At 44.8% G+C, this 15,199-nt stretch overlaps 1 protein-coding gene across 1 annotated transcript in view; it reads left to right on the top strand.

The window, feature by feature from the left end:
* Positions 1 to 15,199, top strand: part of LOC147114582 (guanine nucleotide-binding protein G(olf) subunit alpha-like) — a 573,882-nt gene that overhangs the window by 65,188 nt on the left and 493,495 nt on the right. Inside the window, exons 5-6 of the mRNA XM_085992352.1 lie at positions 267 to 321; positions 490 to 609. Coding sequence (XP_085848478.1) covers positions 267 to 321; positions 490 to 609 — 175 coding nt within the window. The remainder of the gene's footprint in view (positions 1 to 266; positions 322 to 489; positions 610 to 15,199) is intronic.

Below are 15,199 nucleotides of genomic sequence, written 5' to 3'. Positions count from 1 at the left end.
GACAGCATTAGGAAGCTGGCTTTGCAAATAGTTTTTTTTCTTGTATTGATGTTATTGCAGCAGCATTTGCACGGAGAATAGCAACAACATGGCGACAACCCCCCGCCCCCCACATTGATATATTACTGGATAATAACATGCTCCCCTCATTCTCTTCTCTTTTAACCGGCGATAGATTCCTTGATAATGCATTTAATTTTGATCATGAAGCTGAATGGAAAGGGATATTTGCATTGAATCAAATCTCCTGTTCCTTTTTAATGCAGAGAGAAGAAACTAAAAGTACAAGATATTAGGAAAAATATTAAAGATGCTATAGTGGTAAGTGTTAATAGTATATTTCCTCTTTTAAAAAAAAAAGGCATATTGATATTGACGGGAAGGCCTTTGATTCTTGGCCTAGCAGCACAAATTCAGTTTTGTCGATCAGATGGATTATCCCATATTTATTGAGATTAATGTCTGTAACTATTTTCTATCCGTTTTTAGACGATAGTCTCGGCGATGAGCACTTTAATACCCCCAGTCCAATTGGCCAACCCAGAGCACCAGTTTCGGTTGGATTACATCAAAAGTATCGTACTTCTTTCAGACTTCGAATACACACAGGTAAGAAGTGTTGACGTTTTAAAGATTGATTGTTGGAAATGGCCATTTTTTGTTTTGGGTGGGGGTGGGGGGGGGTCGATTTCTCTTCGGCATATTTAGTGATCTTTTTACGGGCTTGTTCCCCCCACCCCCCACTCCCCACTCCCTCAACCCCATTGCAGACAATGGGAACTAGTAATAGAAATCCAGGACTAGTGAATGGCAAACATTAAATGTTTTTGAAGAGTCTCAGTTGGTTTTAAACGTGGAGCTAACATTCTGTTCTTGATCAATAATGGTTGCTGCGTAATGAGGAAATTTGCATGAGGTTGTTCATTGTATCCATGAAACCAAAGCTCTGGGGAAGCACCCAAAAAAACTATACGTAGTTTGATGCATGCTTCATTCTGTTGCACAATGCTATGCTGCGATCATGTGCAAAGAGCAGAGCATTCTGATTGCAAAGTCTCAACAACAAAAGAATAAAGTTTGTTAGCAATGTCATCAGCCTGTTGTGGGACCTAGCAGACTCTCTGTGCTCTACTGTCCTAGCCCATATGACTGGCCTACTAAGAATGTGATTGTGATTAGATTACATAGAAACTACCATAGAATTTCTCGCTATTTATCCAACTACAGTAATTCATGATAAAATTGCAGTAATAACGCCACAACTATTAATGCAATTATTTGTCAGAAAAGCCACCACACCAGCACGGCAGGCTGTCGTGTTGTGTTGTTACTGGTGGCTCTTGGGCAGATAAGCTGACACAAAATTGAATGGAATCGGCCTACAAATATAGTTAAAAAAAAATTAAACTGGTATTTCAATTCCTCTAATATTTTCTTGCATTGGTGTTCAGGTGACTGTTACGAACTGCTTTGCTCATCGTTTGTAACATCACGTAAGATTATCCTGCTGTTTTGTGATCATTTATAGGAGGCCATTACTTTAATTCGTTTTTTTTTAATTGTAAGAGAACGCACTGTACAGTTGATTTGGTGGGAGAAATGGCAGATGTAGTAGGCTTTTACATTAAAAATTTGATGCAAGGAAATCAGTTTCATTGGAGTCCCGCTGTTTTTGAATGTTTTTATAAGTTGAGTTTATTGACACGTTTTTGATAAAGATGCTTCAGTATATTGTTAATTTGTGTATATCTAGTTAAAATACTTGGGCATATTGAGTGAAATCTGTTTTAATTTTTTTAATTCGTTCATGGGATGTGGGCGTCGCTGGTAAGGCCAGCATTTATTGCCCATCCCTAACTGCCCTTGAGAAGGTGGTGGTGAGCCGCTTTCTTGAACCGCAGCAGTCCACATGGTGAAAGTACTCCCACAGTGCTGTTAGGGAGGGAGTTCCAGGATTTTGACCCAGCTACGAAGAAGGAACGGCGATATATTCCCAAGTCAGGATGGTGTGTGACTTGGAGGGGAACTTGGAGGTGGTGGTGTTCCCATGCGCCTGCTGTCCTTGGCCTTCTAGGTGGAAGAGGTCGCAGGTTTAGGAGGTGCTGCCGAAGAAGCCTTGGCGAGTTGCTGCAGTGCATCTTGTAGATGGTACTTTGATCTGCTGTAGGTTACAAAGAACCTATTGCAATCTTATGTGTCTCAAGTTCATAGTAACTAAATTTAAGGGAAAAAGAAAAGATTCTTTTAACAAGCTTCAGTTAAGTTGGTTTAGATAATCTGTCGATATGGTTGTTCCCTTCCGAAGATTACACGAACAGCCGCTTTATTTGAATGGAATACTACTACATTTAAATTAATGGAAATAAAATAATTTGACTGAATGTGAAATGTCAGCCTGCTTATAAATGGACAGGCTTATTTAGGAGAGCGCATCCAGAGTTTGTTGTTAGAAGAGTTCTTGTTCGGTGGTGTGGAAGACTTCCCACCCCGGTGATGACAATGGCATATCTCTAGCAGGTTAACCGTGACATTCTTCAGATAAGATTTCACCAGATTGTGCCCTAATTTTCTTTAATATATAGACAGGTAACAGCAGTATGAATCATGTTAAAGGCAGTTTGGCAAAACTGTTTCAGTTCAGGTTTCAGGGATTCCTGTTGATCGGATATTAGGCTCCAGAATTCCCTCCCTAAACCTCTCCGCCTCGCTACCCCTCTCTCCTCCTTTAAGACGCTCCTTAAAATCTACCTTTCTGACCAAGCTTTTGGTCACCTTTCCTAATATCCCCTTATGTGGCTTTGTGTCAAATTTTGTTTGATAACATTCCTGTGAAGCGCCTCGGGTCATTTTACTATGTTAACGGCGCTATGTAAATGCAAGTTGTTGCCCTGAAACCATTTTATCAGTAAACCACGATGATACGAAAGCGCGCATTCCGGTTACGGTGACGTTCCTCTTGAGTGAGCTGCCTGGTGTTCTCGTGCTTTGTTTGTTGCAGTTCCCAGCCTGTTCCTTTTTTCTTTTACTTGCTGGTATTAATTTTTATATATCTTTATATTTATATATGATTTATAGGTACATATACATACACGATTATGCTAGCTGCAATAAATTTGTTCTATTAAGAACATTAAAGCCATCATACAGTGTGATTAAAAGACAGTTTTAACCTACACCTTACATTTAGCTGTTTATGATGAGTTCTGCTGAGAAGCGTATCAATTTTTTTTAAAAATTGCGTTACAAAATGCAAAAACCGCAACATCGGATTTTCTGGTTACTATACATTTTGATTTGTTTGCAATTAATTAAATTGTGAAAGGAACTGTCAATTAAGAAATTTGGGCCGGTGATTGAATATTTGTTCTAATTTTTGATTCGTTGGTTTGCAACACTGTGCAACTTAAAGCCCAAATACTTTGTAAACTCTTGAGGTCATTAAGTAACTTCAGATACTTTTTAACTCTGTTAATGTTAAGAGGTTTGGTTCTAATTGTGGAATGAAAAGTAAAACTAGCAATAAATTCAGCGTGTTCACAGTGCAAGGCCTAATAATAGTAACTAGACTAAATTGGCAGTTTTTGAGCTAAAAATAATTGTTGCACCTTTCCTTCCTCCTGTACAGTACATTTGCAGCACAAAGGTCAGAAACCTGCCTGCAAACCTCTTGGTGTCACATGATGGCAACTTAGTGATGATTAATGTTGGGGGGGGCGGTGGCGTGGGTATATCCATGTGAAGGCAGCTAGTGAAGGCCAACAACATAGCTAATATTGGGAACTCAGTGCAGTGTGTATCTTGGATGAGGTGGAAGAGATTACAAACCTACCGTCCCTCCACTCTGTGCCATAACATGCTGGTGCTCCAACATACCGCTCTGCTTTTTGTAAAAAAAAAATTAGTTTCAATGTTCGGTATAAACGTAGACTGAATTGTGTACAGGATTGGTCTCCTTATTTAAGGAAGGATGTAAATGCATTGGAGGCAGTTCAGAGAAGGTTTACTAGACTAATACCTGGAATGGGCGGGTTGTCTTATGAGGAAAGGTTGGACAGGCTGGGCTTGTATCCGCTGGAGTTTAGAAGAGTAAGAGGTGATTTGATTGAAACATATAAGATCCTGAGGGGTCTTGACAGGGTGGATGTGGAGAGGATGTTTCCTCTTGTGGGAGAATCTAGAACTAGGGGTCACTGTTTAAAAATAAGGGGCCGCCCATTTAAGACAGAGATGAGGAGAAATTTTTTCTCACAGAGGGTCGTGAGTCTTTGGAACTCTCTTCCTCAGAGGGCGGTGGAAGCAGAGTCTTCGAATATTTTTAAGGCAGAGGTAGATAGATTCTTGGTAAGCAAGGGGGTGAAAGATTATCGGGTGTAGGCGGGAATGTGGAGTAATCGGATCAGCCATGATCTTATTGAATGGCGGAGCAGGCTCGAGGGGCCAAGTGGCCGACTGCTGCTCCTAATTCGTATGTTCGTATAAATACTGCGTGGATTGTCCACCGAATTCAAGATACGAATTTTATCAGGCATGATTTTTATCTTGGGTCTTGCTAACACCATGGGTGACCACTTCTGACGACCTTTCAGAATAGGTTCACCTGTATTTCAGGTGGGTTTTAAGAGAGTTAATGCCCAAGAGTTCTAAAACCAAAACCCACACATGCAGGTTGTTAATGGGGTGGAGCTGTCTAGTTGTTGGATGTTCCTAAGTACTTTTTGTCAAGGCATACTAAGGCATCAAGGGGTATGGGGGGAGAAAGCGGGAATATGGTATTGAGATAGAGGATCAGCCATGGTCATATTGAATGGCGGAGCAGGCTCGAAGGGCCGTTTGGCCTATTCCTGCTCCTATTGATACCTGGAATGGCAGGAATGACATATGAGGAGAGATTGGGTCTATTGGGCTTATACTCGCTGGAGTTTAGAAGGACGAGAGGGGATCTCATTGAAACTTACAGGGGGAAAAATTCAGTTGTTTGCGCCTCCCGTTAGCGCCTTAAGAGGGCACCAATGGGGCGCAAAGCAACCAGCGCCCGGGCGCGGCGATGTTTGCGCCACTCGCGAAATTAACTAGACATTTTGCGGCGGCGCTAAACACTACCGCCACGATCTCCTGCGCCGGCAGATCGTGACGTCAGTCGAGTGCGCAGCACCCCAGTTGCGCCCCAGACCGGATATTGAGTGCCCCCCCCCCCCCTGCCTTACTGCCTGCCGCTAGCAACGACAGGTTGAGGGGAGCGTTTTGCAGTCAGAAAGGGACTGGGGGAGTGCTATTTAAAGGCGACCGCTTCCTGCCTTTTTTTAATTGGTGACGTTTGTGCACCACGCATTCTGAGAGAGAGAGAGATTCAACGCTGTGTGAAGGAGTTTTGGGTACTGAGCAGCACTTTGCCGGTTCATTTTGATTTGCCCTTCCTTGCTTCGCCAGCGCCCTGAGGTAGTGCCTCGCTCCTCGGTCCTTGCGCCTTAAGACAGGCGTGAAGCATCTGATTTAGCGTTCCAATCACCTCCAGGGGCGATAAAAGCCAAGTTTGCCGTCGGAGGCGATAATTAGCGCCAGGCGCTAAACTTTGCGCACGGCCGATAATGGCGCCCCAAGCGGGGCGATACTGAACTTTTCCCCCATAAAATTCTAACAGGACTAGACAGACTAGATGCAGGAAGGATGTTCCCGATGGTCGGGGAGTCCAGAACCAGGGGTCACAGTCTAAAGATAAGGGGTAAGCCATTTAGGACAGAGATGAGGAGGAATTTCTTCACCCAGAGAGTGGTGAACCTGTGGAATTCTCTACCACAGAAGGCAGTTGAGGCCAATTCATTAAATATATTCAAGAAGGAGTTAGATATATTTCTTAAGGCTAAGGGGATCAAGGGATATGGGGAGAAAGCAGGGACCGGGTACTGAATTTGGATGATCAGCCATGATCTCATTGAATGGCGGAGCAGGCTCGAGGGGCCGAATGGCCGACTCCTGCTCCTATCTTCTATTTTTCTATGTTCTATGTTTCAAGTCCTCCCCATTGAACCTTGCAACTTTCCTCATTCATCCAGCCAGCTACATCGCTATTTCACTTTAGTTACCAGTCTTTGACCAGCAGGCAGGTAGGTCATTCCTGGACCTCCTGAATCACACTAAACCAGTGCGGCTGATTTTTCAACAGATTGCGGTTCAAGGTTTTTTATGCACGGTGATGAATTAGAATAGCCTTAGTTTTATCAGGAACTTGCGCGCTTGGAAAATATGCTTGCTTTTTATTTTGATGAAGTAATCACTACCTTGTAGGAAGGTAATCTCCAAATGTGTGGTTAAGATTAAAGATTAATTATAATTAACATAATAAAAAAAAAAATTCCTGGCACTCACGGCTGGAGGAAGTCGACATTGTCACTGTGCTATGAAGTAAACTTATGCTCACTTTAAAACAGTCTAAAGGTGTGGCAGGCTTGTTTTTACGTTCTTATGGTAGTTAATGATGTACTATACTGATAGTTGAAGTGAATCGAGCGGTGCGCAGTGCTTTGAATCATCTACAGTCAGTTTGAAGCAGTATTGCTAAGAATGGAAAGGTACCCCGATTTCAGTATTTGCGGCAGAGGGTAGCACTTTTTAGAAATAAATGCTGGCTTATTGGCACTGTCCCTCTTGAAACAAAAATGAATAGAAATCCAGCAGAGAATCTCCAAATATGGGGCCAGAAATTTGGGTCGGAGGCTTCCCGCGGGTGCAAGCCCCCGACCTGCACTTACATAGCGCGCCTGCTGTTGTGCTGTGGGCCCGCGTGGGATTCCGATCCTGGGCCTCCTCCAGCTGCCGGTGCGCAATGCTTGCGTATCCCAACGGCGCAGTTAGTTCGCAGCGTCCCCTGGGATCACGTGGGCCATGGCGAGCCAATCGGAGCAGGGAATCTCCATTCATAGATTTGACAGGAAGACCTGTCAAATGTATGAATAGATATCGGCCCCAAAACATAAGTAAAACTTCAAATACATTTTTTTTTAAATCACATTTTTAAAATAACTATAACTATAAATTACATAAATTAACTATTTTAAACAAAAATTTAAATTTTTGAAAAAATTAATTAAAGTTTTTAACGGGGCTAAAAATAAACTTACGTTTCTTTAAAGTATTTTAAAATGATAAACCTGTGGAAAAAATGTTTTAATTTTACTTAATTAACCTCTTACCTTGTTAAAAGCAGGCCTTGCGACTGCTTTTTTCATGCACAGCTGCTAGGGACTTACCCGCACGGAGAAACCTGTAAAATAATTGGAAGTTCCAGGTCTACGCGCTGCCTCTCTGGCGCATGCATTTGACCTGTGAACTCCTTCCTTCAAGGGAACGGAAGTTCCGGTTTCCAGCGCATGCGCAGTGCATGCACGAAACCGGCACTTTCGTTGGCCCTACGCGTGAGTACATGGCGCGTACTCACCCGCGGGGACCCGAATTTCTGGCCCATTGTGTCGTGCACAACATATTAATAGTAACTTTCAAAAGGGAATTGGATAAATACTTGAAAAGGAAAACTTGCAGGGCTCTGGGGAACGAGCAGGGGAGTGGGACTGGAATCATAAAAATTTACAGCACAGAAGGAGGCCATTCGGCCCATCATGTCTGTGCCAGCAGAAAAAAAGCTATCCAGCCTAATCCCACTTTCCAGCTCTTGGTCTGTAGCCTTCTAGGTTACAGCACTTCAAGGGCACATCTAAGTACTTTTTAAATGCGTTGAGGGTTTCTGCCTCTACCACCCTTTCAGGCAGTGATTTTCAGACCCCCACCACCCTCTGGGTGAAAGAAAATTCTCCACTCCCCTCTAATCTTTCTACCAATTACTTTAAACCTATGCCCCCCTGGTATTGACCTCTCTGCTAAGGGAAATAGGTCCTTCCTATCCACTCTAACCAGGCCCCTCATAATTTTATACACCTCAATTAAATCACCCCTCCGACTAATTGGACAGCTCTTTCAAAGAGCCGGCACAGGCACGATGGCCCAAATGGCCTCTTTCTGTGCTACATGATTAGAATCATAGAATCTTACAGCACCAAAGGAGGCCATTCGGCCCATCATGCTTGTGCTGGCTCTTTGAAAAAGGTGACATATTTAGTCCTACACCACAGCTTTTTCCCCAATGCCTTGCAAATTAGTCCTTTTCAGGTACACGTCTAATTGCCTTTTGAACGTTTCTCTGGAATCTGATTCCACCATCCTTTCAGGTAGTGCGTTCCAGATCTGTACCCTCACCAAGGCCTTGACATTCTTCCTGACATGTGCTGCCCAGAATTGTACACAATCATCCAGCGGCGGCCTAACCAGAGATTTGTGAGGTTTAGCATGACTTCCTTCCTTTTGTATTCAATGCCCATACTTACAAAGCCAAGCATCCCGTACGCTTTCTTAACCACCTTATCAACTTTCCCTGCCACCCTTCAAAGATCTGTGAATATGCATCCCAGGCCCCTCTGTTCATGCACCCCCTCAAAAATAGCACCATTTAGATTATACTGGCTCTCCATGTTGTTTCTCCCAGAGTGCATATCTTTACACTTCTCTGCATTAAATTGCATCTGCCATGTGCCTGCCCATTTCACCAGTCTGTCGATGTCCTCCTGAAGTCTGCTACTATCCTGCTCACTATTTACTTGTTGCCAAGTTTTGTATTGTCCGTAAACTTCAAAATTGTACTCCCTATACCCAAGTCCAGGTCATTTATATATAACAAGAAAAGCATTGGTCCTAATACCGACCCCTGGGGGACCCCACTGCATACTTCTCTCCAGTCAGCACTACTCTGCCTCCTAACCCTTAGCCAAATATGTACCCAAGTTACCACCGTCCCCTTACTACCATATACATTTATTTTTCGAATAAGTCTCTTATGAGGTACTTTATCAAATGACTTTTGAAAGTCCATGGGGGAGAAATTGGTTATGTAGCGCCACCTATTAGTGCCTAAAGAGGACAGTCAGTGGCTGTAGCGCCACTGGCCGCGCCTCCTGCGATATTCAGCGGGGGCGCTAATGGTGGCGTTAGCCTGTGGCGCTGCGATGCCACCGATGACGTCATCGGTGTGCGCAGCGCCCCATTAGCGCCCCGATCGCGATATTTGGTAGCGAACGCCGCTGTAGCGCCGTTCGCTACCCGCGCCCGGTTCACAGGGCCTTGCTGTGCCAGCAGTGGCGCAAATTAAGGTGGAGGTGTGGGGCGGCCGCCTTTTTCGGCGGCCGCCTGCCAGCACCTCCGTCCCCGGCCTCCTGACCCCCCCCCCCCCTCGCGGCATTGCCGGCTATTTCCCGAGAGCCCGGCACTTCTCCTCGGTGCCGGGCTCTTTTGCCGGCACTCGCGATCAGGGATCGCGCTGTTGCAGGCCCCTCCCCCTTAACAATGGGAGGAAGGCCCGCAGTACCGCAGCGTGCCGTGCCGCAGCGTGTGGCGCTGCGGCACGTTGTGCTGTGATATTCAATTTCAGCACCCTAAGAGGGACGCAGAGCGCCTTGAGCCTCACCCCGTCTCCCTCTAGGGGCGCTGAAACTGAATTTCTGACCTTCGTTAATGCTCCGAACGCTGCGCAAAAATCAGCGCCCAGGCGAACTTGGCGCCACTTTGGCGTCTCAACCCAATTTCTAGGCTCATATGTACAACATCTATTGCGCTGCCTTCATCAACCCTCTCTGTTTCTTCATCACAGATTCTATAACAGTATTGATGTATATTGCACCCCCCCCCACCCCCATTGTAGGGTATTCATACTGGTTATTATATAGAGTATTGGCCCGGATTTTGCGGTCAGCGGCGAAGTGACGGCGCTCGTCGCTGACCTCGAAGAATGCTGCCCACAAAGATCTAGGGAGCTCTGTGGCGTGGATTTCACCTCTCCCAACGTTAGTTTGATTCTGACGCCAACTCAAGGGGATCTCCAGCGTTCAGCAACAGTGATGTCATCAAGCAGGCTAAGCAGCCAATCACATTGAAGAATTCTCACAGACAGCAAACCAGGAAGTAAAATGTACTGATTATCCCTCACTTTTTATAAATTTTACAGAGAGCGAAATAAAGATTGGGAAATACACATGGGATTAATGCAGATGCTGAAATATCATAAACAAACTTAAGAAAATAATTTTTATTCTGTTAAACTATGGAATTTTTATCATAATGGAAAAATTTGACATTCCACAAATATAAAATTAGTTTTTCAGGGCCAGAGAGGTTGTTCAGCAGTAGTTATGACTTAGCCATTGAAAACCCAGTTACACCTCATTCAAAAGGCTTAACTTCTGCGGGGGTTTTTAACAACGATATTACAGCGTTAATGGGGAAGTTCTCGTCAGTTCAACGATTACTAAAGATTAAAAATAACAACAGAAAATGCTGGAAATACTCAGCAGGCCAGGCAGCATCTGTGGAGAGAGAAACAGAGTTAACGTTTCAGGTCTGGGACCCTTCATCAGATTACTAAAGATTGCCGTCCGCTCGGACTTCCAACAGCGCGCCCAGTGGAGCAGCAGGGAATCACCGACGGCAGCCTCTGGATTTCCGCGTTTAACCGCACATATGCGGACGCCAAAAGTTGCTGTCAGTTTCCCAGAGTAATGGCGGCGAGCGCTGACCGTTTGGCCGACAATTGCAACCGCCGAATCCGGGCCGCGAACTTTTGCTTCATTGCTGCAGTTTGCTGCCCAGAGCCTTGCCACATTTGGAATTATTTGTTCGTGGCTGGAAGTAGCCATCATCAGAGCCCTAATAAATGGGTGGATGTTGGCGCACAGTTTGAGTAAGGGGAGGGGGGCGGGCATTTCAAGCAACGCCTTAAAACGCACATGAAAATTGAGCACTGTAACACTTTTTTTGTCAGGAAACATAGAAGCATAGAAGATAGGAGCAGGAGTGGGCCATTCGGCCCCTCGAGCCTGCTCTGCCATTCAATGAGATCATGGCTGATCATCCAAATTCAGTACCCTGTCCCTGTTTTCTCCCCATATCCCTTGCTCCCCTTAGCCTTAAGAAATATATCTTAACTCCTTCTTGAATATATTTAATGAATTGGCCTCAACTGCCTTCTGTGGTAGAGAATTCCACAGGTTCACCACTCTCTGGGTGAAGAAATTCCTCCTCATCTCTGTCCTAAATGGCTTACCCCTTATCCTTATACTGTGACCCCTGGTTCTGGACTCCCCCGCCATCGGGAACATCCTTCCTGCATCGAGTCTGTCTAGTCCTGTTAGAATTTTATAAGTTTCAATGAGAATGTATATGTATGTTTTGTAAAGTCATTGTGCAGTCGCATTATACTTGGCGGAAAGTACATTAGTACACTGTGGCTTTTATTACGATTGTGGACTCTCTTGGGATGGTGCCATGTGGGCCCAGGATAATTGGCAGTGGTCTCTGGAGCTTGGCTGGGTCAGAGTGATATCTGACTCTGGAGTGGTGACTGCCTTTTGTGCGTTTTTAGGAGAGAACTTGCTGTCCATAATCTTTTAGAGTGTATTTGATTAGAAACTAAGGGCTAGATTTTCAGTTGCTTGCGCCAGCAGTTAGCGCCTTAAGAGAAGTGATTTTCGGGCGCTATTCGTGTAGCGCCCGGGCGCAGCGCAGTTTGCGCCCCGCCCCAAATTAAGTTGCCCGTTAGCGCCGGCGCAAAGTTTAGCGGCCGCCCGGATGCGCGCGCAGAAAATGACGTCACATCCTCGTGCAACGCCCTTTGGCCGCCCCGAATCCAAACTTCAGTCGGACCGCCCCATTCTGCGGCTGGCGTCCAGAGCGTTTGTAAAATGGAACGCAACACTCCCTGGGGAGCGCAAATTAAAGGGCACTCCTCCTGCACTATAAACGGCAGTCTGCATGTGTTGTGTGGAAGGATCCAGTGTGTTGTTGTGAACGGTGTATTTATGTCCTCCTCCTCCTCCTCCTCCTCCCTCCTCCTCCGAAAAAAACACATGCACCCTTCCCCTTTAAGAGCTCACTGGCACCAGAGTGTCTGCCGTGCGCTGCGCCCGAGCTCGGGCGCTGCGCTCTGCACCGCCGGCTTAGCGCCTAAAGATAGTAGTGGAACGCCTCTTTTAGCGCTCCACCAACCTCTTAGGGCGAAGCCACTGAATTTCCGGCAACGGGGCGCTACTTTGGGGCGGGCGCTAACTTCGGGCGGGCGCTAAGGTTAGCGCCCCAAAACTGTCTATACTGAAAATCTAGCCCTAAGGGTTTTGCTCCATGTGTAACATTTAGTAAAATAGCAGATTCTTTGTTTTTGCAACCACATTGTCACAAAATAAAAAGTTTATTAAACCCACTTTGTCAATAAGTGTGTCTGGGTCTGAAATAACCGGCTGCGCTGCCCTTCACGTGATGAAACAAGTCGGAGAAAGTGTAGCATCGTCTGGATTTCGAAGTCACCTAAGTTAGACGTTGGTGGGTAAAATGGAGAGTAATTATCGTGCATGTATAAAAAAAAACAAGTGGTAGAAAAGTGTTACCCTGGAATTTACAGGCCACGGTTGCTCTCTCTGTAAGGGGCAATTTACTAGGAATATTCAGTTGTCAAAAAGTTCCAATTAACTTTTTTTTTCTGCTGCATTTGCTTGCATATTATGATAGAAGAAGCACGATCGTTTCTGCAGTAATAAGCTGAATGGCGGACTGCACCACTTTCAGGATGGTGGTCATCCTGATATCTAAAAGCAGAAAGCAAATCTGAATATTTAAATGTTCTTCTAATTCTTTTCTGTGCTTTAATATTCTACCGTTTCCTTCAAGTTTAAAGCAGTGCTGTCGGCTTCTGCCATGTCATTTCTAGCCAACAGAATGATCTGTCCTTTGCCCCGAGACCAGCACTCAGCCCCACTTCTGGAACTGTCTCTTTCACCCTTTCCTCTTCCACCATCTTCCCCATCCCCTGCTCACTTCCAGCCAAGGCAGAAAATGGAAACATTTCTAACACAAATGCTGTACCCAAAACTTTTTAAAAGACATCACTGAGTGACGGTTGTGTTGGGGGTTTTAGAAGGCAGGTTCCTGAATGAGAATCCATTGCTCCAGCACTCGGCTAGTTCCTGTGCCAGTGTAGAATGCTTTAGTGCATAAAGTGTCAGCTGTGGCTCAGTGGGCAGCACCCTCGCCTCTGAGTCAGAAGGTTGTGGATTCAAGTCCCACTCCAGAGACTTGAGCACAAAAATCTAGGCTGACACTCCCAGTGCAGTGCTGAGAGCGTGCTGCACTGTCAGAGGCACCGTCTTTAGGATGAAACTTTAAAATCGAGGCCCTCTCTGCTCTCTCAGGTGGGCGTAAAATATCCCATGGCACTCTTTTGAAGAAGAGCAGGGGAGTTATTCCTGGTGTCCTGGCCAATATTTATCCCTCAATCAACGTCACAAAAAAAAATTGTCTAGTCATTATCACATTGCTGTTTGTGGGTCCTTGCTGTGTGCAAATTGGCTGCTGTGTTTTCTACATTACAAGTGACTCCACTTCAAAAAGTACTTCATTGGCTGTAAAGCGCTTTGGGACATCTTGAGGTTGTGAAAGGCGCTATAGAAATGCAAGTCTTTCTTTTAAGAAAATAAGATGGAATTTCTGTTTGCAAGTAACCGAAAGTCCTGAAGTTCTGAAAAGGATTAATAATGTAACACAAATATTTCAAGTTCTCGGGTATAGACCCTTCATTGGGGTCCATAACAGAGATGTTACCTTGTCTGTTCTTGCCGTAGATGCTGCTTGGCCTGCTGAGAGTATCCAGCATTTTCTGGGGGGGGGGGGGGGGGTTTGTTTCAGATTTCCCGAATCTGCAGTATTTTACTTTTTATTTCAAGTTCTTGCAGGCATGAGAAGGGGAATTACCTTTGAGGCAATGGTTGTAAAGGATTGTGAAACCTTTGTTTTCACACAATGGAGAGCAAACGTATTAGAAAACTTAGTATGAATATTGGATGGTGAGAGAGTCTCAACAGCAGTAACTATCATTTATGTATAATAGTGTGTTGTAACTTTACCCACAAGTACTTGGGAAACCCCCATAACTCAAGATTACAGCAGGTGGCCTTTTAAACAAGTCAAAGAAAAGCTGAGCTTGTCACTGTTGAGAGACGGTGCTCTGTGGATGTCGAGCTCCTGGTACAGCATGGAGCCACTCTTTAAATAAGTTCTGTAGCACCTCACATGGATGCCAGAGCAGTTGTTCGCAAATGCGATTGGGTTTTGTTTTTAATTTTTGTTTACGAAACTTTTTTTTTTCGTGAACCAATCATTTTGTTATCGAGGAGCCTAGGTGAAAGGGCCAAGGCCAATACTGCAGGCAGCGCCACGGTTAGGTTAGAAGACCAAGAAGATCAAAGTAGTAGCAGAAAGACTTGCATTTCTGTAGCGCCTTACACAACCTCAGGACGTCCCAAAGCGCTTCACAGCCAATGAAGTACTTTTTGAAGTGTAGTCACTGTTGTAATGTAGGAAACACGGCAGCCAATTTGCGCACAGCAAGATTCCCACCAACAGCAATGAAATTAATGATCGGATCTGTTTTCGGGATGTTTGATAGAGGGATAACTATTGGCCAGGACACCGGGGAGACCTCCCCTGCTCTTCTTCGAAATAGTGCCATGGGATCTTTTACGTCCACCTGAGAGGACAGACGGGGCCTCGTTTTAACGCCTCACCCGAATGGAATCAGGTGGTGATGAACTTGGCTTTTAACTCTGCAGATTGTACAAGGGAAGGAATACTGAGGGAGGTAAGAAGTTCCACAATTTTATGTCCATAGCTTAAAAGCATTACAGTGGTGGAAAGCAGTAATAGCTACCCTTTTGCAAGCCTGTATAGTGCCCAGAATAAAAAGAGATTTGGTATTGTATTCGATACCCTTTAATCCTGAAAATTTGTGCAGTTAGGGTTACTCCATAACTTAGGATCCAAGACCATTTTGTCAACAGGCTGGAAAGAACATTCCATATTACGTGCTCACCTATTTATAAAAGTTTTGTTGAATTATATAAGGAATTGTCAGTGCATGTATGGTCTTTGTTTGTGTGCATTGCTTCCTTCGTGGCTGTTCAGAGGTGTTTTGTAACAAACATCTTGCATGCTTCCTGAAAATTAGTTGAATGTTGTGTAACCCTTTTTGAGCTTATTTTGTTGGCACCCACTATTTGGCTTTGTCGATGGCGGCATACCTTTCAGCTCCACAACCATTACATTGTTAGGTCATATTTAT

The sequence above is a fragment of the Somniosus microcephalus genome, chromosome 7 (assembly GCF_052327205.1).
Source record: "Somniosus microcephalus isolate GS21.2 chromosome 7, FLI_Smic_1.0, whole genome shotgun sequence".
NCBI lineage: Eukaryota > Metazoa > Chordata > Chondrichthyes > Squaliformes > Somniosidae > Somniosus > Somniosus microcephalus.
This window is presented reverse-complemented; position numbering and strand designations above follow the sequence as displayed.